The sequence below is a fragment of the Mustela lutreola genome, chromosome 18 (genome assembly GCF_030435805.1).
Source record: "Mustela lutreola isolate mMusLut2 chromosome 18, mMusLut2.pri, whole genome shotgun sequence".
NCBI classification, from domain to species: Eukaryota; Metazoa; Chordata; class Mammalia; order Carnivora; family Mustelidae; genus Mustela; species Mustela lutreola.
In genome coordinates, this window is record NC_081307.1 from 4,655,007 (window position 1) to 4,681,168 (window position 26,162).

The 26,162-nt window shown below is 38.4% G+C and overlaps 1 protein-coding gene across 3 annotated transcripts in view; it reads left to right on the plus strand.

Moving 5' to 3' along the window:
• The window catches only part of KAT6A (lysine acetyltransferase 6A), a 111,885-nt gene extending 86,214 nt beyond the window's left edge, over window positions 1–25,671 (plus strand). For all 3 annotated transcript variants that reach the window (XM_059156412.1, XM_059156411.1, XM_059156414.1), the window contains 9 exons: window positions 590–705; window positions 6,728–6,869; window positions 8,764–8,925; window positions 9,995–10,088; window positions 12,052–12,283; window positions 13,002–13,209; window positions 14,396–14,995; window positions 17,588–17,906; window positions 20,208–25,671. In XM_059156412.1, the coding sequence (XP_059012395.1) occupies window positions 590–705; window positions 6,728–6,869; window positions 8,764–8,925; window positions 9,995–10,088; window positions 12,052–12,283; window positions 13,002–13,209; window positions 14,396–14,995; window positions 17,588–17,906; window positions 20,208–22,930 (4,596 nt within the window). In that variant the 3' untranslated portion in view covers window positions 22,931–25,671. The remainder of the gene's footprint in view (window positions 1–589; window positions 706–6,727; window positions 6,870–8,763; window positions 8,926–9,994; window positions 10,089–12,051; window positions 12,284–13,001; window positions 13,210–14,395; window positions 14,996–17,587; window positions 17,907–20,207) is intronic.
• The last annotated feature ends 491 nt before the right edge of the window (window positions 25,672–26,162 follow it).

Genomic DNA, 26,162 nt, shown 5'->3' on the forward strand with positions numbered 1-26,162 from the left:
TCTATAAAGAGCTACTAATGAAGGGAATTTTAGGGGCAGTGTAAAATGAATTGAAGACTCTTTCGATACTTGTTTTGTTATGTTCTTTTAATATTACATACTTTCCCAAACCAGAAAGTCACTCTTTTCTCAATGTGCTCACATGTTCAGTGGGTTGTTTCTGTTGTCTGGTGAGGCAGTGTGTGTATGACCTTGGCAAGTGTTCAGAGCTCCTTCTCCTTCCTTGTTAAAAATTACTCTTTGTCTTACATCCCCAAATGCCAGCAGCTTCTCTTTTAACAACTAAGTCATTAAGGGAGTGAGTTTAATTGTGGAAAATATTCGCAGTCTTATTAAATATGGAAAATGCAGTGACACCAGTTGCATTTGGTTCTAAAAGATTTATTAGTATTTTTTGTTCTCCGCTTGAATACCCTATTTACAAAAAAATAATACAGCTTATTTCAAAACTTGTTAGTTCATTCCTGGCTTTTTTTTGTTGTTGTTGTTGTTCTGAATCCCGAGAAGACAACATTTAATTTCAGCTTTTTAAAATATCTTAGTAGATTTCATTTAGCTGACTTTTGTGATGTATTTTTCGACTGTACAGAAAGTTGGAGTGACTGGTCCCCCTGATCCACAAGTCCGCTGTCCCTCTGTCATTGAGTTTGGGAAGTATGAGATTCACACCTGGTACTCCTCCCCATATCCTCAAGAATACTCAAGGTATGTTTTCAGAGACCCTTTACCTTCTGTTTCTAGATTCACAGAACTCAACAATTCATAGAACTCAACAGCTAGATCTTGAGGACATTTTAGTCCGCTCATCTCATACATTTGAGGAAACTGATGACTCTTAAATGTCCATAGTAACAGCATATTTTGGCAACCACTCAATCCCAGTGGGCTTTCAATTTTCTTTTCTGTAACCTGTCCAAAAGCTGTTATTTAAAATTGGCCTGACACATGGTCAGAACGACAAGGGGAACATTTTTTCTTCAAGAGAAATTGCCTTCATACTTCACACTACTTACATGTAAATAAAGTTTCAATGAGTAGCCTTTTATCTAAGTTTTTATAATTTAATGAACTTAGTGAATGGTTGGTTTTCCCAGGAATAATTGGACAAATGGTATGTGATAATACTACATGTAAGTAGCTTGGGTTTCCAGACATAAAAAGTAATCAGTCACCAACTTTTTGGGGTGAGGCAGCATTTTTAACAAAGCCAAATTGGTTTCATGACTCAGTACTGACATTTATAAGCTGTATAACCTTAATAAGTTACCCAGCTAGCCTGTACCTCAGTTCCCTCATCTGCAAAATGGGGGTAAAAATAATACTCACCTCAGAGGTTTCATTGTGATCATTAAAACATGAGTTAAAACATGTAAATCACTTAGAAGAGGATAAGTGCTCAGTAATGTCAGATATTTTTTTCCTTTAGCATTGAAATTAAAAGAGTTGAAAAATAAGTTTTGGTCAAAAAAATTAAACTTTGTAGTATAGCAGTCACATTAATGTTCTGTTTAACTTGTAAACTACTTAATGCCTCAGGTTTCCCATTTAGCAGAGTATGGTAAGGAATAATAAGTGCTCCATGAGTTAAACTCATGTTCAGAATACTCTCATTATGTGGCTTTTTACCTATCTAGTAATATTCCTAGTCCAAAATGTTAGCACAGGTAATTATAATATTGATTTATTTAGTGTTTTACAGTATAGAAAGTGCTATAACGTGGTTTATTTCCAGAAGCTGGGAATAAGCTAGTATGTTTGTTTAAAAAAAAAAAAAACTAAACTAAAAACTCAGTATTGTTACTTTTTCTTTCCACATACTTTGATAACTGGTTTCCAAATGTAAGCAGAAGTAGAAAAAAAAGGAGTGAGAATGTTGTTATGGTCACAGACCTCAGCAACCAAAAAAAAGAAGAGAAAGCCAAATTTCAGGAAGCTAACACACAAGCTCATGAAACAGCAATTGAGAGCCAATTATTGTAGGGTTAGTTAGCCCTGAACACTGTGTTAGATCTGTAAGGCAGCACTCTGTTTACATCATGGAATAACAAAAATTAACATGAGTTTGTTAAAAGAAGATTACATGATAGGTGATTATATATTTATATATGTTAAAAGAGGGCAGGAAATTCCTCTACTACTTAACAGAACTCAGGTACTTAAGGCAATTTCTCAAGAGTTCTGGATATTCAGAGAATTATAGGACCAAGAAAACCTGTGGCCTTATGTTGTTAATGACTGTTTATTATCCTGCACTAAATGACTTCTAAGTTATTTTCTTAATACTAAAATTTTTGAACACTTTTTGAAAAATACATAATCATGTAAGAACAGAACAATTGCAGCGAATAAAAAGAAAAGATCCCCAAAGGAAAATCTTTTGGGAAGTGGGATTGTGCATTATTTCCCATGATATCTAGATATTTGTGTGTGCATCGTATATTAACTAATCTTGCATCTCTGACTTAAAAAACAAAACAAAATGAAACAACAATGAAGCCATTAATTCTGCTTCATTTGGAACAGTACGATTTGGAATAGTATAAACCAGAGTTTTAACCCTAAATTTCTCCAACAGAGCCATGTGATGCTCATATATGGCAGACAGGTTCATAGAGAACCTAAAACATGACATAAATAGGCTGAAGGCAAGAGTAACCTTGATCATGGGATATCCTACTTCTGAACTGTTTAGAACTTTATAATAACCTTTTTGCAAGGAGATCATACTGAAATCCTAAAGGATGAGTTCTGTGTAATTGAGGAGCTTGGGAAGTTTCCTCTCCCTTTTGATCCTGTTCCTGACTTGACGCCTAGATTACGTACAGCCCCAGTTACTTAGACCAGGATCCTTAAGGACTTTGGGTGACCATTAAATGATGAAATAAAATGAATGAAAGGAGAATAAACTATTCATAGTATTAATCATAAATTATTAGTAGCTTTAGTTACTGTTATTGAGCTTGGTACTGGACTAAAAATCTCTGGGATAATTCTGTTAGAGGTAGATATTACAGCCTTCATTTTCCAGATCAGGACTCAGCAAACATATTCAAGACCATACAGTTCATAAGTGGCAGGACCAGGATTTTATCTCACTTTTCTCTTACCACATAGCCATAACCTTTAACCACCAAGCTTGCACTACTCCATATGGCATCTGTATCCACATTGATTTCACATGGCTTTTACCATAATCTTTGATTTAAGTAAAACTTCATAGAATTTTGTTGTTGTATTAAAATTTTACTACAAGTAGACCTATTATAAAGACTACACAAATTGCTACTGTCTTGGGCAATGTTCAGAAGCCAAGATCATACCATGGGAGTTCCTGGGAAGAATATTTGCATCAACCCAGAAGTAAGAGAGGCAGTGCTTCTAAAGTGCATATAGTTGTGGCCCAGTCCTGACTTCACATGTAAGGGTATCAGCAGAGTGGCTGACTCTAGAATCAGTTTCAGGTTATGGAAGCGACACCCCATGATGCAGTGAGGCTTGTGTGCTCTATCAGGAAGACAATGACAAAAAGCAGCACCCAGCTATTCTTTAGGGCTAAGAATATTCATACTCTTTATAACTGTACTTCATTGCGTGTGATCTGATGTTCTTTCTGTATGATGTATTTTTTCAATGAAAGAACTTCGGCCATAAGTACTGTTATTAAAACATTTTGTTTTTCTAGGAGCTTTATCAGATAATTCCCTTTAGACTAACAGTGTCATCCCAGTGGGCTTGGTTATAATAAAGTAAGAGGCTTTATATTAAAATGTTTTCAGCAAGAACTGAATTGGAATCAAGTAGTGTATGATGCTTGCTTTTACTTTATTATTTTTGAGATACTACGATTTGCTGAAGTTTTTTTTAGTCAAGAAAATATCATATACCTTGCTATTCCAAGGAAATAGCATGAACTTAAAGTTTACCAGATAAGATTTGGCAGTAATTTTTTTTATAGATTTCATTCCTTCTTATGTTTTCTTGAACAACTTGCTTACTGTGAGAGCTTTATAAATTAGATCTTTTTTCATAGACCTTATGAAATAAGTCATACTTTATTTTCATGTCTTTGTACCAAGACCTAAAAGTTAAATTGGATGCTTTTAACATTGGCATTTATCTTTAGCACAATCCAGAAAGTTTAGTGTCTGTCACTCCTCCCTCCCTTCCTTTTATCCCAGGATTTTGTTTATGTTTCTCAGATTCATATTGTAGGAAATTTTGAGTTGTAATATTTAGCTCTCAAGTCTAAACTGTATTCCCAGATTCTTTTTTATCTTTATGTTGCAACAAGTTAAAACTCCTCATTGAGAATATAGCACAGGTAAATAAAGATAAGGTAATTAGAAGAAGGAGGCTACCATTAATTACCTAGGGAGAACCTCCTCCTATCCTTTTCAGAAGAAGAAATTACTCAAAATCCACATATTCACTAAAATAGTCTGGCAGTTGTGGGTCAGCTCTGACACTCGGTTAGTTTATCTAGTGCCCACGTTAGATGATGAAGTTTATAATTGGGGCCATTTCGTTCTGAGATTTTTCAATTCTGGTAGTAAAGAAGCAAAAAGCTGTCTAGTCCATAGATAGACTCCTGTTCTCTGTGCAGTGGAATTTGAGGCAGCATGCAAAGGAAATAAGCAAAGTCACCTAGGAAACCTTTCTCTTCAGTGGTCTTGGCTCCTATTTCTTGACTTCAATTTGCAGTGTCAGTTGTTAATTGTTTTACTCAGTACTTTATTTTGGAATGACTTTTGTACTAATGACATAACTTCAGGTTGTATTGGTTTGTCTAATATGAGAGATCTTGGAAACCAGTATTAGATACTGTAGAGGCTTAGAAATATTATACCTCAGCAGTTCCCTGGAAGCTCTTAGTGTGCTCTGAGGGACAGCTTTAAAAGTAAGCTATGAGGTTGTATAGGAAGAATGAATACACAGTGTAAATCTCCAGAGGAGAAGGAAAAAAGTCACATTAATGCCTTTTTCCACCTTTATTTGAGTGTGAAACACTTAATATGTACAGGACTAGTGCTCCATGAGTACACCTTGGTAAAGTCCTCAGTTGAATGTTGAATGTTTTCAGATAAAATATAATTATGTTTCAAAAGTGGCTTCTAAAGTAGTACTTGAAAAAATAGTGTGGTCTTCACACTTCAGTTAGACGTTTTTGTGGGTTTTTTTGTGTGTTTTTCTTTAATTCTAGTGTGATCTTTTAAAAGCCTAACTATCCAGACTGATAGCAACGAAATTAATGAGATTTATTAACTTATTTGAGAGAAAATGTAGTAATGTATTTGGGTTATAGGTTTTGTCATCATATCTAGTATTTTTGTATCTGCAGTTTTTAATGATAATATCAGATCTTGGATTATCAAGGCATGACCAGTTCTGGACACAGTTCGGATGTAGAGAAGTCTCTGTGCTGAGGATAAGTGAGGTGTATGTTTGTAATAGAAGAGCCACATGGTCTTCTGGATTAGACTAAAATAGTTATAAAAAGCCACTAGCCTTCAATTTAGGTTATATTATTTCCATTACTTTATGAACTGATCCAATCACTTTATTGTCGTAGCTCCTCATAAAAGGGAGCTAAAGAAGTCCTGTTAAATAACTGCTAAAATAGCATGACTATTGCATAATATAAATTCATAACGAAAAATCTGAAAGAACAATTTTAACTTGTATTTCATTTGTTGAATGATAGACTTTTAAGTTGCAGGATTTAATGGGGGTATTTAACCAGAGGGAAAGCCAGAATTTCAGGGGTAGAAGGAAGGAGGTAGTATAGTATGTCCTAACTTGAAAAGATGTATTATTACAGTTTTATACTTAAAAAGATGTATAAAGTCTGCTTTCATAATATCCACTTTATATCCATTTTACTCAGCACTATATACCTAGTGCACCTAGCACAAGGTCTGACACAGTAGTATAGTTGACCCTTGAACTATGCTGTGGTTAGGGGCATCTCCTCCCCATGCGGTTAGAAATCCACGTATAGCTTCTGACTCCCCCAAAACTTAATAGTCTGCTATTGACCAGAAGCCTTACCAATAGCATAAACAGCCAAGTGACACATATTTTGTGTTACATGTACTTATACTATATTCTTTCAATAAAGTAAGCTTAGAGAGAAGAAAATGTTAAGAAACTCATAAAGAGGAAAAAATACAATTATACTTCTATACTGTATTTACCAAGAAAAATCCACGTATGAGTGGATCACACAGTCCAGATCCATGTTGTTCCAAAAAAAAAAAAAAGAAGGAGGAATGATCAAATAAAGGAAGACAGAATATATACCTTGACAAAATCTTCTTCACTTATTGGGGTGTTCTGAAGGCAGGCTTTATTTTCTACTTAGTAGAGATTATCAGGGAGGGAGAAATAGAGATTTTTATTGTCTGCCAAGGGGGTAACTTAAAAAAGTATTAGTATTAGGGAAGTAAAGTATTAGGTAAAGTATTAGGGAAGTATTAGTCTAATAGGAAGATCTCCGAATTGGGTATCTTTACTTCTCACCCTTGCCTTCCTAACAATTAGTTGGGTGCCATTAACCAAATTAGTTTTATTTTTATAGTTTGTTTTCTCTCTTTCATTTGATTAATGGGGATAACAATACATTCTCCACCTTTTTACTTGAGTAGTAATGAGAGTCAAAAAGGATAGTTGTCAAAGTTTACAAACTTATAAAAAGCCCTGTTTTTTTTTGTTTAATTATTATTTACAGGCTGCCTAAATTGTATCTTTGTGAATTCTGTCTAAAATATATGAAAAGTAGAACTATTCTCCAGCAGCACATGAAGAAATGTGGTTGGTTCCATCCTCCGGCCAATGAGATTTACAGAAAAAATAATATTTCTGTCTTTGAGGTAAAGTAGATGTTTTATAGTTGTCTTCCTGTCATTTCAAATATAGTGCCACCTATTCTGTGTCTAATTGTACTTGGGTTTTATTGAAATGTTATTTTACTGTTGTACTCATGATTGAGTCCAGTAATTCAGCTATTATGATGAGAAGCAGAATTGGGCCAATCCAGATGGTACCAAGGTCATACAAGCTTGATCTCAGAATAAATTATTCTGTATTTCAGGATTCCATTTGGTATAAAATGCCAACTGATTATTTATGTTTGGATGTGATAAAATTGTGTCTTAGAATCTATGAAATAGTATTTAAATGAAAAAAATTTCTCTTCTACTTAAAGGAATATTTTGTAGAGGTATATTCAATAGCCATAGTAAACCTTATTTTGTAAAGAGACCAAAAAAAAATTTTTTTTTTTTTTTTCGCTTCATCATGAGGATATGACTTGGGCTGTGTCTGTGATTCTGTGTTGTTAGTCATGGGTTTCTAGCTTCTTGATCCTCAGTTCTGTGGTGTCATTGCCAGGTGTTAATTCAGTACCTGCCATGTATTCAGTTCTCTTAATGACTGTGATGATAGGATTTCAGATTGTTGGGATCTGCTCAGTCTCTAACTTTCTTGATTTTCTCTACACCTTCATTTTAGGTGAGCAATAGTGAAGCTCTTCACCTTGCGGGGAGGAGGGTGGGGGTGGTGTACAGTACTGTTTCAGAATACCCAAGAGCAAATTGCTTACCTTAAGCACATATTGGTGTGTATTTTAAAAGAAGTAATACTAAGTTACTGAAATTCTTGAGTAGGTTTCTGTCCTGAAATGTCAGTGTCTTAGGGTTTAATGTGGGCATTCATTAGCCTTCGCATAAAAGAACAAGCTCTGGCCATTCCCAGCAACATAGGTGTGTGTCAGGAGAAATACACTGTAGTGCTCCTGATCTTGCCAACCCAATTCCAAGAAATACCTCATTTGCCAGGTTCCTACCTAGGGAACCTGCTTGGTGCTTCTGACAATAGTTAATATTCCTGAAAACAGCTTTGTTTGGGGGTAAAAATCTGATCATGATGGTCAGACTGCAGTGCTTCTGGCTGCTGGCATAGATAGGACTATAGTTAACCTTGTTTTACTTAACAAATTTATTTTATTTTTTTATTTTTTAAAAGATTTTATTTATTTATTTGACAGAGATCACAAGTAGGCAGAGAGGGAGGCAGAGAAAGAGGGGGAAGCAGGCTCCCTGCTGAGCAGGGCTTGATCCCCAGGCCCCGGGATCATGACCTGAGCCGAAGGCAGAGGCTTTAACCCAGTGAGCCACCCAGGTGCCCCAACAAATGTATTTTAGAAAAGGTTGCTTTTAGATCTTTTGTTGAATTACTTTAAAAAATGAGTCAGATCAGCTTGCCATCTGAGGGATTACAGCAGCCAATCTTGTTATAAAAGCAAAAAGTGCTATTTTTTAAAAGATTTTATTTATTAATTTGACACAGAGAGAGATCACAAGTAGGCAGAGAGGCAGGCGGAGGGGGTGGGGAAGCAGGCTCTCTACTGAGCAGCGAGCCAGATGGCCGGGCTCAATCCCAGGACCCTGATAATGACCGAAGACAGAGGCTCAACCCACTGAACCACCCAGCTGCCCCGCAAAAGTGCTATTTTTTTTAAAAGGGTCATCATTTCCCCATCTAGCTAATCATACTTTGTTCAAGTATAGTATTTTTATATGTTTAGTTGCCTTAAAACAGCAGGTACCCTAATTCTGCTGTTGAAAGGATAGTTTCCAGGTTCTGGGCACCGATTCTCTTAGACTGGACTATGGATACTCACAGATATTTGCAATTGATGTGTATTATTATTCTAGAACTAAAGAGCCACTTTCCTGATGATTTTGTTCTATTATTTTCCTCTAGGTTGATGGGAATGTGAGTACCATTTATTGTCAGAACCTGTGTCTCTTGGCAAAGTTATTTCTTGACCACAAAACACTCTATTATGATGTGGAGCCATTTCTTTTTTATGTACTAACACAGAATGATGTCAAGGGCTGCCACCTTGTTGGCTACTTTTCTAAAGTAAGTATATCAGCTTAAAATTTGTTTGAATTCACATGGAAATCTGAAACAATCTTTGTCGGTTCTCACTGGAGACACTACACAATGCAGCACCTTCTAGGTACCACCTAACTTTTTGGAAAGGAAAATAGAAGGAACATTCAGAAACTTATCAAGTGCTTGAAGGTGCTTAGTAACATTCAACATACTGTACTCTCCTAGGAACATGGGCTGCCATTTATACTCAAGAGAAAAAGTTTTTAAATGACTTCTATTCCCATGGTAATAACTTACAGTGAACTTGTGAAATAAACACAGTCATTACCTCTGTGAGCTCCTTCTCAGTTTAAATCTTCTCTTCCTAGTTTAAATTTGAAGAATAGAAATAAGAATAAGATGCCATTTTTATTCAAGAATATTTTCTCTCCTTCCTGTAATCTTCCATTCTCTTGGGGAGAACAAAAGGTGTTTTTTTGTAGTCAAACAACATAAAGATGTACATCTATTTAAGCTAGCCTATGAAAAAAACTTACGTGTATGAAATAGTTACGTGGAAATACCACCTTTAAGTATACTAGTTAAGTATACTTTTATATATATTACCTGAGTTTTAAAAGTGTCTGCACCCGACATTTTGAGATTGTTTTTTGTGAAGTTAGGTACAAATGATGGGAAGATGGGACTACCCTATGTAGCACCAGAGCAGGAAATAAGAGAATCTTTGAAGTGGTAGATGAATTTTCCCATTTTTAGAGTGCCACACTGACTCATCATTTTAGCTTTGCAGATTGATTGGGACTCAGATTCCTCTGCTCATTTTAGGCAATGGCATACTGTTTCTGAGTTACAGATGGTGTTAGTTGGCATAATTTTATTTTATTCTTACTCTCCTGGGAAGGTTGCTTTCTGGGTAATGGCAATGACTTAACATTGTCCTGTCTCCTCCCAGTGGGGTATTTTTTTTTTCCTTGATGTGCATGCTATTCTCAAAGGACCAGGGCTTTGGTTTTGATTGTTAGTCTTTGTTTCTTAATAATTAACATTATTATTCAGTCTTACTCGCATGTTGTTCTAAAATCTTCTTTACCAGGAAAAGCACTGCCAACAGAAGTACAACGTTTCCTGTATAATGATTCTTCCCCAATACCAGCGTAAGGGCTATGGCAGGTTTCTCATCGATTTCAGTAAGGATTATAATAATATAATTTTTCATTATCTCTTCTTGTGGACCTTCTGTATATATATATTTTTAGAGATTTGTAGATATTTATTGGTTCCTAGTATCTTTCGTCATACTGCAGTATGGGAATTTGGAAACCTAAAGTCATGAATTTTTTTCTTTTGATTGGACATGAAGTATTTTAAAATAGCTTACATCAAATACCGGCTTTGTGTGATCTATGCAAATACTTTGAATTTTCAACTCTTAATTTACAGGTGGAACTTACTTTTATGAATTCTAACTCACAGCAATACTCAGTACATTGTATAACTACTTAAGCTAGTACAGTGAAGAAGTACAGCACTTGCCTTATTTTTGTTACCTAATAATCTGAGAAAATTTTTAGTAACTTTTTAGTTATGGGCTCTACCTAGTGGTTGAAACACGCAGTACACCTTAATAAATCTTAAAAATAAATGGCATGGCATAGGAAATAATTTAATCAGATGTGAAAGCTAAACAGCTCTAAAAAGTCATTGTAGAATTTGAATTTTGTTTTACGTGTTGATATTGTTGCTTAGAAAGTAAGTATATGTTTATAATAGATTTTATATTAATTATAACATAGTGATTTTTTTTTTTTTTTTTTTTTTTTTTTTTTTTTTTTTTTTTTAGATTTTATTTATTTATTTGATACAGAGAGAGACATCATATGTAGGCAGAGAGGCAGGCAGAGAGAGAGGGGGAAGCAGGCTCCCTGCTGAGCAGAGAGCCCCATGCGGGGCTCGATCCCAGGATCCTGAGATCATGACCTGAGTCGAAGGCAGAGGCTTAACCCACTGAGCCACCCAGGCGCCCCTAACATAGTGATTTTTGAGGGAATATTTTTATACAGGCAGTTCTTCTAAATACTAGATGATTGTATCACTAGTGTTAAGAAGTTAATTCTCAGATGGACCAGTTCAGCTTATTCTAGTTGGCCTTAGACTTATACTCCTGACCGTATTTTATTGGAAATATGTGCCATTGATTAATTTTGTATGTTTTCTTGACCTTCTTAGATTAGTAGTAGAGAGTGCAACTCAGATTCTTTCCTTTAATATCAATATATTGTTTTGAAAAAGGACTCATGTTTGGATGTGTTATGCCATTTTTGCCATTAAGTAGCAAAGTTAGGGGGAAATATTTTATTATGCTAATTAGTTATACTTTTGTGATACACAACCAGCAATCTACAATTACAGTATTTGTTTTTATTTGCTTTTCCTAATGTAATCTTTATTTTCCCACATAACTATTAGTATTTAGTAGCTTTTAGTAGTTTTCTTTGATGACAAAAAACTGCATTTCTTCTGCCATCTCCATTGTTGCTGCTCTTAGAATTTATACCTTTCTTTTTCTGTCCTTGAGAGTCCTGCTCTAGACAAGAGGACAGCTACCACCATACACTCTCAGGGACACCCTCACGCTGACATCCTTGCTCACTAAGAGTTAGGGTGAAAGGTCAGTGTGAGGAGTGCTTTGGCTGAAGTGAGAAATTGCCATCTGATTCACTCACAGAAGAACCACAGTCTTAACAGATAGGATTACCTAAAAAACGAAGGCATTCTTTTGTATTGTTCAGCAATTCAGGTATAGCTGTTGCCATCTGGTGGTCCTAATAAAACATGCAAGGGAGGTTTTCCCCACATAAAATAAAAAGCATTATTACCTTAATCGTAATGCATCATATTAATATGAAATTCTCTAATTTTTTAATGATTTGAATATTTTAACAATGTGATTTATAGTGCATATGGACAAAGTAATACTTAACTAATGTTCAGTACATACAAATTACATAATCTTGTGCAAATGTGTATTGAAATGATTTTTCAGTTTTGTTCTATACTACTTAGATTGGTTGTAGAAGAGGGAACTGTTATTTTGGTGAATTAGCCTATTTTAGGCTCTCTGACATATTTGTGATTCGGGGGTTTCTTTAGGTTATTTGTTATCAAAGCGAGAAGGCCAAGCAGGGTCTCCAGAGAAACCATTATCCGATCTAGGTCGTCTTTCCTACATGGCTTATTGGAAAAGTGTAATATTGGAGTGCCTTTATCACCAAAATGACAAACAAATCAGCATTAAGAAGTTAAGCAAGTTGACTGGAATTTGCCCTCAAGACATTACTTCCACACTCCACCACCTACGAATGCTGGACTTCCGTAGTGACCAGTGAGTATCACATCCCTTCGTATACTTTCAAAAGATAATTAGGTGGAGATGTTTGGATTAGGCAGCCAGATTATCAGTGAAAGGGCATAAACAAATATGAGTGGTACATTAGGTGATCCCGAGACACCATTTTTGTTTCTATATTTGATACCATTGATCACATTTTTAAAAAAACTTTTTTCTCATCTTCCTTCTAACTTTTAGACCTAAGCTGTAGAGGCTTTTCTTTTCTAATGCTGGGAGCTCCTTCACAATATAAGAAATAACGGCTTTAGAAATAACGTCTAGTAAAATATACCCATGATTGATTTCTATATAAAGTGGTACAAAATACAGGTTAAAGGAATGTCAGCTGACCCTTATATAGAGGGGGTCAGGAAAAGATCACAGAGAAAGGAAGGAGGCACTGGGCTGGAAAGATGGAGGTTAGGAGACAGGATACAGGAGGGTAGCAGCAATTGCAGAGGTGGGAAGTGTGAGACAGTGAATGTTAACATCACTTAGTACATTGTTTTCATTGAGCATGAAGTAGCTGGCCAACTTCATATTTCCTAGCCATCTCATATGGTGGCATATTTCTGTATTTCATGCTCCCAGGTGGGTTGTTTTTGAAGCATTTGTCATCATCTCCAAGGTTTTCTGGGGATTATAGCTCCATATTCATGGTTAGATATTCCTTGTATGTCGTTGATTGCTATAAACTTTGCTCTGGTTCCAGATTTGTGATAATTCGCCGGGAAAAACTTATCCAGGATCACATGGCAAAGCTTCAGCTGAATTTGCGACCTGTAGATGTAGATCCAGAATGTTTGCGCTGGACTCCTGTCATTGTGTCCAATTCTGTTGTCTCTGAGGAGGAAGAAGAGGAAGCTGAGGAAGGAGAAAACGAAGAGCCGCAGTGCCAGGAAAGAGAATTAGAGATGAGTGTAAGGGCATGAGTAGTCTCTATTTTTGATGACAGAAGGCTCTATTTTTGGCTTTCATGAGTATTTGTGATAATGTGTTATAATAACTTAGACCAACACAGTCAATTCACATTAGAATTTCAGTTGATTTCAGTGATAGAGATTTCAGGAAGACCGGGTTTTATTTACTTATTTGTATATTTTTAAGTCTTGGATCATTTGGAGACCTTCAAATTTGTTACAGTGTGTTATTTAGAACCAAGAATTCCATACCAGAGTGCTGATAAATGGCTAAACTGCTTTGTGGCAGTAATTGAGGAATCTGGATCTAATTTAATTCTGACCATTGTTAAAAATAAAATGAAGATCCCTTTTCCTTAAAATAAAACATTAAGGAAGTAATGTAAACGTGTATGTTTTCTAGTAGAGCACTAAATAATTCAGTGGGTACACAAATGTCTTTCAAACATTAAAGAGTTAATGAGGGACTGTAAAACATTGTATAGTGTTCAGTATTTTTCTTTATGTGATGCATATCTTTCTCTGTACTTTTTTTAAGCTGTGCTTTCATCCTTTAAAAATCTATGTCCTCCTTTGATAAACACAGTTTCATGCCCGTTTAATGTAATTTAATTTTAAAAATGAAATTAAATATTCAGAATAAAAATAATTCTTTATAATAATTACAGACATTTTCTTTCATTTTTTTCAAACACTCCCTTTCTCTTGCCCATGCTCCAGAACCCATCTCCTCTCTGTTTATAAATTTTATTGCTGAGAAATTTGGTAAATTATATCACTTAGCCTTTGTAAGAACAATGCTGTTCACTTTGTCTTTTGAAGGTGGGTTGCATAGTGGCTAAGAGCACTAGCTCTTGGATCAGATTGCCTGGGTTTAGATCCCAGCTTCCACATTTGCCATTGCATGTCCTAGGGCAAGTTACTTGTATTTTTTGTGCCTCACTTACCTTATTTATAAAATGAGGATATAATAATAACACTTCATTGTATTGTTGTAAGGATTAAATGAATCTTATAAAGCATTTAAAACAGTGCCTAACACATGAGAAATATTCATGATAGCTATCAAATAATACTTTCTTTTCTAAAGTTCTGTTTCCTTTCTCTGTATTGAAGAGGTCAGATAGGAGGTATAATCAGATAAGACTGCAAAATTAATCAGCATGGTTTTATTTTCTGAAATCAGGTGGGAAAGTCTGCATCTCGGGAGAACAAAGAACAAGATTCTTATTCTTCAGTAGAAAGTGAAAAGAAACCAGAAGTCACGGCACCAGCCAGTTCCGCACGTCTGAACAAACAAGTCCTTCCCCGTGATAGTCTTCCTGCAAATAATCAGCCATCCCGGAGAGGCCGCTGGGGGAGGAAGAACAGAAAAACCCAGGAACGTTTTAGTGATAAAGATTCTAAACTGCTCTTGGAAGAGACAACTCCTCAGGAACAATATGGAGAATGTGAGGAAAAATCAGAAACCTCCCAAGAACAATATACTGAAAGTGAGGAGCAGTTGGCAGCCTCTCAGGAGCAGCCAAGCCAGGATGGGAAGCCAGACATTCCCAAACGAAGACTAAGTGAGGGGGTTGAGCTGTGGCGAGGACAGCTGAAGAAGAGCCCCGAGGCACTGAAGTGTCGATTACCAGAAGGCAATGATAGATTGCCCCGTCGCTATAGTGATGGTGACAGGGCTCTCCTCAGAGGCTTCAGTGAAAGTAGTGAGGAGGAAGAAGAGCCAGAAAGTCCTCGGTCCAGCTCTCCACCAATTCTTACAAAGCCCACATTGAAGAGAAAAGTAAGGCTTTTCTTTGGACTTGTTTCTTTTGACTCGTCTGTTCTTTCCCAGTGGCAGCTTATTATGCACATCTATCTATAATGGAGTTCTGAAAAAGTGAATATAGAAATTGTTAGTGTGTTAATTTTTTAGACTTTATGTCTCGGTATATTGTAGCTTATGATCTTCCCAGTGAACATTGGAAACGTGGATATGGCTCCTGTGGTTCATGGGAATGAATGTAGACGTCATAAACTTACTTAAAGGCTGACAAACTGTTTTTCAGCTTGCTGTTTTGATGTGGTAATCATGACTTTCAGGGATTTGTCAACTATTTAAAAGTACGTATAAATTAGAAGTGCCTATGTTAGAAAAGGAGAAAAGTATCTGACAGCGTGATGGACAGCGGTGCCCTAGGTCAGGGCACTCAGAGAGGCTGTTCGTCGTAGGCGGGGTGGGACTTTTCCCCTGTGTTCTCTTGTCCCCTCTCCAGCTCTCCATTTTTTCTTTCAGTCGTTCAGCTCAACTTGGTTTTAAAAATATTTTCTCAACTTTATCTTGTCATCTTGTAGACTTTGAATGATAGCCAGTTTATAAATGTGTTGTGGTGGTGATCATGAGTTCTGGCACGCTGTCTGCCGGAACTGTCCCAGGCTGTGGAGTGAACTTTGCCACAAGCCAGCCAGAGCCCAGCCCCCGGGATGAGCCACCTCAGAGTAGCGGGGTGACAGCTTTCATCCAAAGCAGTGAAACTGTTCCTTTCCTTAGCAGAACCTTATGAGGGGGGAAAAAAAGCATGGCTATGTATAAAAAAAATAAGTTTTTAATTTTAGAACAGTTAGATTTATGCAGTTATTGCAGAGAAAGTACAGAGAGTTCCTGTATTCCTTACAGGCAGTTTCCCCTGTTGTTAACCTCTTATGTTGGTATAGTATTTTGCCACGAATAGTGAACTAGTATTTTTTTAACTTGAGTCCATGCTTCATTTAGATCTCCTCAGTTTTCCTCTATGTCCTTCTTCTGTTCAAGACCTCATCTAGCACACACATTACACATACTATTCATGCCTCTGGCCCCTCTTGGTCACATGACCAAGTTTCTCAGACTCCTTGTTTTTGATGACCTTTACAGTTTGATGAGTACTGGCTAGGTATTTTAGAATGTCCCTCATAATATTAGAATAGGGTAATATGTTTTTGGGAAGAAGACCACAGAGGTATGGTGTCATTCTTACCACATCATATAAAGGATGTCTGAATATATATATGTGTGTATACACCAAACATGATAGTATTATTGTCAGTATGACTTTTCACTATTGATATCAGCCTTGATCAACAGGTTTGAAGTTGTGTTTGTCAGGTTTCTCCACTGTAAATCAGTCACTCCTTTTGTCCCCTTTCCTGTATTGTGCTCTTTGGAAGGTAGTTAGTCATTGCCATTCCCACCCATCTCTTTACTTATTCAAGCACTTATTTATACCAGCATAAACTCAGATATTTACTTTATACTTTGAGTTATACCCAGCAGTACCACTTGATTTAATTTGTTGCTCAGATTGTTCCAGCATTGGCCATTAGGAGTCTTTAAGTTTTGCTCCCATGTCCCTTTAGCTTAACGTGTATTATCATCATTATTAAGGGCTTTTGTTTTGTTTTGAGCACTTCCTTAACTTTCTAGTACTGCAGGATATTCTTGGTTCATCTTGTATATTTCACGTCCCAGTCCTAGAGTCAGCCATTTTTCCAAAAAGCATAGTCAGACATGCTTAACCTGGTTTGAAAATTGTACTCTCAACTAAAAGGACTAGTGAATTTGAATTTGAATTGGAGAAAAACTCAAAACAGGCTAACTCTGGCATTCATTACATGATCAGGAAGAACATATCTTTGCCGTTTCAGGCTTGTATTGCCTATTTATAAGGTAAAAGTTATGCTATTTCCTTGTGTAAACATGAGAATATTGTAACAGGCAGAGAGATCATGCACAAAATAATTGAAGTTCTTAAAAAGATTCTCTTGACTGGGAGTCAGAGACTATATTTTACAACCATTTCTATACTGACTGGATATGTGACTTTAAGCCCTGTAACCTTTCTCACCTCTATAGAATGAGGGATTGGATTAGATAATTTCTGGTGCATCGTCTTTATCATTTTATATATATATATCATTTTATATATATATATATATATTTTATATATAATGTATCTATTATGAGCTATGAGACAAAGTGTGTTTTTTTTTTTGTTTTGTTTTTGTTTTTGTTTTGTTTTTTGTCTTGAGGTAAAGAGATGTTAAAGGACTAGCTTCTGTGTTATTTCGGTATTGAAATAGGCATTTAAATGTAACTGAACTATTAATATGGGAATGATAATATCTGCTCTTTGGGCATGCCTTTAATAAAGTTGTATTCAATTATCCAACATCCTTCTGTGATAACTGTGTCGTATCTTACTGTAGCATTTTGAAATAATACTCAAAATGTCTCTTGCAAACAGTATACCCATTTTATATATGCTTATTCTGTCAGATTAAAAAACTATTCATATGTTAATAGAAATGATAGCATTCTTTACTGTAAATAAAATAATGTTCTTCCTCTTTTAAATAGAAACCAATCCTTCACCGAAGGAGGAGAGTCCGAAAGCGCAAACACCACAACAGCAGTGTGGTCACAGAAACTATTTCTGAGACCACGGAGGTTTTAGATGAACCTTTTGAAGACTCTGACTCTGAGAGGCCAATGCCGAGATTAGAACCTACATTTGAGATTGAGGAAGAGGAAGAGGAAGAGGAAGAGGACGAAAGCGGACTCTTCTCCAGGGGGTACTTCCGTCGTCTCTCCTCACAGGATGTGCTCAGGCGCCGGTCCTCTTCAAAACGGAGATCTAAAGATGAAGACGATGATGAAGAGTCAGAAGATGCTGATGGTATGTTTTACAGAACTGTTGCGTAGGGTAGTTTTATTGTTTGTAAAGAAACAGACTGTAAGTGACAGCTACACACCCTTCCACAAAAAGGCTGAAAAAACGATGCTCCCCACTAAGCAAGTAAAGGATGGCCAACTTGGTAACCTTTCAGAATTTGTGTCGAGTATATTCATCCCCATTTTTTCTTTGAGCCCTCTGTCCTTTTAAAGTTTTTTTTCTAGTTTCCCCTTCAACATAGGACCGATTTGTGCCTCTGCAGAAAGTATCTTGCTCTTAGGAAATTATTCTTTTTGGCCTAATCCTTTCTCACCCATTATCTGAATCTTTAGTAGATGGATGTATTGGACTTGAAATAATAACCCTTTACTAGAAAGTATATTCCATGTACTTAGGTGTTTGTCTAATTGTTATATGCTGACTGCTTAAAATAGGCATTTAATAAATACTGCTAAGTGGATACATGCTAGGAAGATTTTTTTTTTTTTAAAGATTGTATTTATTTATTTGACAAACAGAGATCACAAATAGGCAGAGAGGCAGGCAGAGGTAGGGGGGAAGCAGGCTCCCTGCTGAGCAGAGAGGCCCGATGCGGGGCTCCATCCCAGGACCCTGGGATCATGACCTGAGCCGAAGGCAGAGGCTTTAACTCAGTGAGCCACCCAGGCGCCCCTAGGAAGATGGTTCTTAAATAAGATCAGTTTTGTATAAACTGGACTTGATTCACATCTGATCAGGAATCCTTCCGAATCATATCTCTAATGTGCCTTTCTCTGCAAGTAGTAAATTTCTGATAAAAATGGTAACAGTGCCTCAGCATAGGTTAAATTTTATGGCATAGTGTAGAATCTGGTGATGTGCTTTTAAATAACCTTGTCATATAGAAATAAACTGGTGGCCAGTATATGTGCTGGGTCACAGACTAGTCATTTAGATCCTACCCTAAAGTTTCTGCCAGTGCCTCATGCGGCCTGCATCTGCAGTGTTTGCCTTAACTGGGGTGGGGGGGTGTCACACAGTGCTTTTTTTTACTTTGCTGGGTGAATTTTAAGTAATCTGGTCGTCCACTCTTGGTGGAATTATAGTGTTTATTTGTTAAGTAATTGAGCTTTTTATTCTTTAAATTTGCTCAATTTCATATCCAGTTGAAAATTGCATTTCCTCCACTCTTATATTTTTATTTAAGAAATACTTGTAATATAGTGATAAGATGACTGAGTGCTTTGCTCTGAGTGATTTTCTGCAGTTTTATTGTGTTACACCTTGAGGTATATAATGGGAAACCAAAGATTTATGGTGTAAATTTGGCCCTTCAGTAAAATTCTCTCTTGGATCATTGTAGACTGAAATAATATCCCCTGTTTAAATTCTTGTTGACTTGGTACACACCCTTCCACCAAAAGGCTGATGGAGCCGTTCCCTTTCTTTATTTCCACATTATTGCCAACCGTGCCTTTTTAGCTTCCTCCTCGAAATCCTGTTTCTTGCCTTGGTATTCTTCCCTTTAAAAATTAATGGGAAATGTGAATGTACTTAATGCCATACCACACCGGACACCTAAACTTGGTTGAAGTGGTACATTTTCTGCTATGCGTAGTTTACTACAATCTTTAGAAATAGAAAAAAGTAATGGGGAGAAAATAATGCTAATGTCAAATTTATTTCTAATAAATCATTGTCATTGGTGCTTTCACTTTTTTTTCAGGTCAGTATTTGTCTAGTACTAAATGCCTTGCGGCTGTTCCCATACCAACACAATATCGACTGAGCAGTTATTCATGTAGAATTGTTCAGTCATGGTCTGGGGTAATTAACTAACTCATGATATTACCTGAAGTAATAAGGAAACCAGAGAGAGAATATAAATTGCAAACAGGAAAAAATAAAAAAGAAAGGAGCTGATTTTTGACTTACACTGTAGTTGTAATCACTGCCACACATTTGCCTCTTTACACAGCTTGTCTCCGTTTTCTAGAGGAGAACACTGACATGTAGACTAACTCCCTAACGCTGTGCAGTTGGGGATGATAAACCTGAGCTGGTTTTAAGTAGTGGGAGGCAGAGAGTGTTGACCTGGGTTCTTTCCTTGTTCCGCCAGCTCACTGCTTGACTTCAGTAGAGGTCATTATTCGGTTTCCCCTCTAGATTCTTAACTTGAAAATGAAGGTGATCAAGTTTGTGATGATTAATAAATCAGTTTCTGTTGCACATGTGGTCTCAGAAAAAGGCACTGGTACAAATACAAAATCTTGTAACTTTTTTTTAATGTGACATTTTGTTTTATTTTTAATCCCTCCTGTATAGATACGCCTATCCTAAAGCCAGTATCACTCTTGAGAAAACGTGATGTGAAGGATTCTCAGCTTGAGCCAGATACATCCACACCTATGAAAAAGAAAAAGGGATGGCCCAAAGGCAAAAGCCGCAAACCAATCCACTGGAAGAAGAGACCTGGTCGCAAACCAGGATTTAAGTTGAATCGGGAAATCATACCCGTTTCTACTCAAGAATGCATTGTTGAGCCCATTGTTCCCATTCCTAAACCGGGACGTAAACCCAAACTTCAAGAGAATGAAGAAACTGTCGAACCAAAAGAAGACTTGCCTTTAACTGAAGAAAGGAAGGAAGAGGAGGAGATGCACGTGGAAGCAGAAGAGGTTGAAGAGGGAGAAGAAGAAGATACAACGAGCAGCGAAGTTAGAGCAGCTTCTCCAGTGGATAGCAACAGTCCCGAGACCGAAACGAAAGAACCCGAGATTGAAGAGGAGGAAGAGAAGCCCCGCGTTTTAGAAGAGCAGAGGCAATCGGCGGAGGCGCCGCAGGAACTGGAAGAACAGGAGCGAGAGGAAGAGGTCGAGGTGGCTGTGGCGACAAACCAGAATGAAGACCGTGATGCGGACGATGAAGATGATGGCCATCTGGAAGCTACCAAGACAAAAGAGCTAGAGGAGCAGCCCGCTAGAGAAGATGTCAAGGAGGAGCCTGGTGGTCAGGAGTCTTTTTTAGATACTAATATGCAGAGAAGTAGGGAGACTATAAAGGATAAAGATGAAACAGACCCAGATTCTGAAGAGGAACAGACTTCCCATGAAACATCCATGGTATCAGAGCATATGCCAGGGTCTGAGGATGATCATGAAGAAGATTCAAACTCTAAGGAAGAGTTAATTGAGCTGAAAGAGGAAGAAGAGATTCCTCATAGTGAACTGGACCTGGAAACCGTGCAAGCAGTGCAGTCTTTGACTCAAGAGGAGAGTAACGAGCACGAGGGAGCCTACCAGGACTGTGAAGAAACTCTGGCAGCCTGTCAGACCCTGCAGAGTTACACTCAGGCTGACGAAGACCCTCAGATGTCCATGGTTGAAGACTGCCATGCTTCGGAACACAATAGTCCAATCTCTTCTGTTCAGTCCCACCCCAGCCAGTCAGTCCGCTCGGTCAGTAGTCCCAACGTGCCTGCGCTCGAAAGTGGTTACACCCAGATCAGCCCAGAACAAGGATCCCTGTCCGCACCCTCTATGCAGAACATGGAGACCAGCCCCATGATGGATGTGCCTTCCGTATCAGACCACTCTCAGCAGGTGGTGGACAGTGGCTTCAGTGACCTGGGCAGCATCGAGAGCACCACGGAAAACTATGAGAACCCCAGCAGTTACGATTCCACCATGGGTGGCAGCATCTGTGGGAATAACTCTTCGCAGAGCAGCTGCTCCTACGGCGGCTTGGCATCCTCCGGCAGCCTCACCCAGAACAGCTGTGTTGTCACTCAGCAAATGGCCAGCATGGGCAACAGCTGCAGCATGATGCAGCAGAACAGCGTGCAGCCCGCCGCGGCCAACTGCAACATCAAGTCACCTCAGAGCTGTGTGGTGGAGAGGCCTCCCAGCAACCAGCAGCAGCCGCCGCCCCCGCCGCCCCAGCAGCAGCAGCAGCAGCAGCAGCCGCCGCCCCCGCCGCCGCAGCAGCCGCCGCAGCCGCCGCAGCCCGCACCCCCGCCGCAGCCAGCCCCGCAGCCGCCGCCGCCCCAGCAACCGCAGCAGCCCCCACCGCCCGCCCCGCCGCCGCCGCAGCCCCCGCAGCCACAGCCCCCGCCACCGCCGCAGCAGCAGCCCCCCCTGTCCCAGTGCAGCATGAACAACAGCTTCACTCCCGCGCCCATGATCATGGAGATTCCGGAATCGGGAAGCACGGGGAACATAAGCATTTATGAGCGGATTCCGGGGGACTTCGGGGCTGGCAGCTACTCTCAACCGTCAGCCACCTTCAGTTTAGCCAAGTTGCAGCAGCTGACTAACACCATTATGGACCCTCATGCCATGCCTTATAGCCATTCTCCTGCTGTGACTTCCTATGCAACCAGTGTTTCCTTGTCTAACACAGGGCTGGCGCAGCTGGCTCCGTCTCATCCATTAGCTGGGACCCCTCAAGCACAAGCCACCATGACGCCGCCCCCGAACTTGGCCTCCACCACCATGAACCTCACATCACCTCTGCTACAGTGCAACATGTCGGCCACCAACATTGGCATTCCTCACACACAGAGGTTGCAAGGGCAAATGCCGGTCAAGGGGCACATTTCCATCCGCTCCAAATCGGCGCCGCTGCCCTCTGCGGCTGCGCATCAGCAGCAGCTGTACGGCCGCAGCCCACCTGCGGTTGCCATGCAGGCCGGCCCGCGTGCGTTGGCTGTTCAGCGTGGCATGAACATGGGGGTTAATTTGATGCCGACCCCCACCTATAATGTCAATTCCATGAATATGAACACCTTGAATGCCATGAACAGCTATCGAATGACACAGCCCATGATGAACAGCAGTTACCATAGTAACCCTGCCTACATGAACCAGACAGCACAGTATCCTATGCAGATGCAGATGGGGATGATGGGGAGCCAGGCCTATACCCAGCAGCCTATGCAGCCAAACCCTCATGGAAACATGATGTACACTGGCCCCTCCCATCACAGCTACATGAATGCTGCTGGTGTGCCCAAGCAGTCACTCAATGGACCTTACATGAGAAGATGAGCAAGATGAACTTGCAATTAAAAACTTAAATATATATAAATAAAGGAACCTTTTATACTGACAAACCAGAGAAAAATGGACCTTTTTCCAGTTAAAATATTGCTGTAGATTTAGAGGAATTTTTCTTTGGTTTATTTTATTTTTTAGAAAACCTGGTCTTCTCTTTTTTTGGGTTCATTTTGTTCCGGGTTTTGGTTTTCTTCACAATCTTGAACATTTTACAATAGAACTCATCTAAAAATGGATTTGGGGATAGGGGAAACATGCACAAAAATCTTTTCATAATTAAAAAGAGCCTTACTTTCTTTACACACCACATGGACAGAATTTGTGTAAAAGTGAATTATCTTTATTTTATTTTAAGATGTATGTTTCCCCTCACTGTTTGCAGCTCCCAATGTTGTCACTTTCAAATGTTATATATACATCTCGGGGGGTTAACCAGACCCTTTCCTCCTAACCCAACCTTTCATTTCCTACTTCATTCCAGCAGGAGGCACTTAATGGGAGACTCGGACGGGGACATGGAGAACAACCCAAGCTCCTTAAACTTATTATTATTGTTAATATTATTATTATTATTATTATTAATAAAGCGAGGCAGGAAAGTGCTTCTCCTTTTAAAATCCCCTCCACTCCCTACACACACACACACACACACACACACACACACACCTCTTAAAACCTTTCCCCAAGAATGTTTCTTTATAGATGGACTTCATTGAAATGTTTGTTTTTCATAAATCAAGTGTAATATAATTTTTTCTTTTTTTCTGTTGTTTTTGTTTGTTTGGGTTTTTTGTTTGTTTGTTTGTTTACTATTCCCACTCAGCACTCAGAGACACAAAAATACTGTAAGTCTCAATTAACAGCAGAATCTCAGAGGAAAGCTGTTTGCAATCCTAATCCAGCTTTGGAGGAATAGAGATGGTCAATTAACAATCAAAAAGAGGAATTTTGCCTCTTGTTTTTTACCACCTGGTGAATCAGCCATAATGCACGTACTCCGCGCAGCCTCTTGTTTTCAGTATGTACTTTGAGATGCTAAGGGTCTTGATTCTTGAGCCTTCGACTCGGACTAAACTCAAACAGCAGTCCCCAGTGATTAGCCTCTTACATTCTTACATAAAGTGTTGATGGATGACTGTACATTTCAGTGATTTGAAAAATACCTGACAAACATTTGACACTGTTTATTTTATGTTGGAAGAGATGAGTAAGGGAGATCATGGTGTGAGTTTTATAGCTACTTTAATGATACATACCTCCAGTTTTCATTTGTCTTGAGATCCTGAGTTCATTCCCTGTGAATCAGAGTGCACCAGCCCCTCTCCTGTGAGTGGTTAAAAGAGAAGAGGGATAAACCAACCACCAGCATACTAGGGCAAATCTGGACAGCAGGGTTTAGCAGGTTCCTATGTTGCTCCCAACTCCCATTATCTTTTCTCTCGTGCAGCCAGTTCGCCCATTCTCTTCCTGTTACTTGCTCCAGGGATAGGTAAAAAAATATATATATATCTATATATATGTTCCATCATTAGAAGATGGAAACTATTATACCACTTGGTATGTGCAGTCAAATATCCAAAAGGGGGAAGTACTGCTTAAAGAAATACCTGTAAGCATTAAATTCTCTCCTTTATTTGTACATTTTATATAGATAAATTTTTGAAGTACTAATTAGGCATTAAATTTTTTCAAATGCACAGGTTTGTTGTTTTTTTTTTAATACACTTTAATTGACTTTCTCAATTAAATGTGTTAGGTAGAAAACGGCAGAATTCCACATCTTACCGCTATCAATTCTGAGCATGTGCAAGGCTGTGTAGGACCCAGTTTCTCTGTATATACTCTTCCAGTTCCCAATCATCTATGTAGAAAGTGCACTGTGCTGCCCTCTCCCTACATCTTCAGCTACGTCATTGCTTCCTGGTTGGGGTGGGGATGGGGTGGGTCGGGAGGGAGGTATCTTGGGTGGAGGGTGGGCCAAGGCAGCAGGAGAAGCTGTTGAAATGAGGGCCGTGAATTCAGTTTCTGTTGGTTTGCGGTTGTGTTTGGTTTCATTTGTTTCTTTAAAAAAAAAAAAAAATTCAATCGGGCAGCTCCCTTTTCCACAAGCCTTTTTGTGACTGTAGAACTATTGTAGAGAAAATGTTCTTTTCTATATTATAAAAGAAATTATCCAACACAGTAATATTGGTACCTGTCATTTTTTCACTTCTGTTTAAAAAAAATGTATTTTTAGCAAGATAACTTGGGTAATCTTCTAAAAAAGAAATTTAAAAACTCACTGTTAGTGACTTTGATGCCTTTTAAAATAAGAGCTTTTTCATTTCATTCCATCTTTAAAATTTTTTATCTTTGTTGTAGAATATTAAAAACTATTTTAAGAAAGATAAAAATTCTCTTTAAAGAGATCTCTAGAGTGTGTGAATAGAGCTCCAGATGCCTCTAAAAGCCGCATGTACAAATGAAGCTAAGTCTATTCCTGTCTGTTTATATTTGCTTTTCCTGTTTTGTAACCTCTTTGTACTTTGTTCATGGTGACTTGTAAGCTACGGGGAAGGGGTGCCTAGATGCCTTTGTATTTCTCCATGTCATGCGCTCCTGGGCCAGTTGGTCTCCCTTCCTCTCCTTGTATGTAATATCACTTTTTTTTCCCCTTTCTAGCAAGTACTTTCAAAAGAACTCTGTACATTTTAACATAAAAAAAAAAATAAATTATGTTGAGCCATTTTGGATGTCCGCCTTGCATGTGGAATTCTTCTCCCAAATAGCTCGGGCTCGCCGGTTCTGGATAAATATTAGCCGTTTTCACATTTCTCATTATACAGCAAGTGTCAGTTCATGGCCTTTACTCTGAAATGCCAGTTTTCACTCATATGTGTGTTTAAATGCTGACAATGAAGTTAGTTTTTCCTCTTCCAGTGCAAATGGTATCATGACCTCACTTTGGATTTTTGAGGGAAATCCATTTGAAAGCCTAAAGGGACTGTAATTCACTCAACCAAAGAACGGAAATGCAGTTGCACTAAAAAGCAGCTCCTAGGATTGGAACAAAGCTGTTTTCTCCTCTCAGCTTACCTGATCATGTCATCAAGGGAGGTTTGTGCCAGAAATCGAGGTCCTGAACGTTAATGATCTTTTTCGATGTTTTCTGAGTTGTGGCACTTGGCCTCTCTTCATTTAGAAATTTGGATACAAGGTAGACTCCAGAAAATTAAATCTTCTA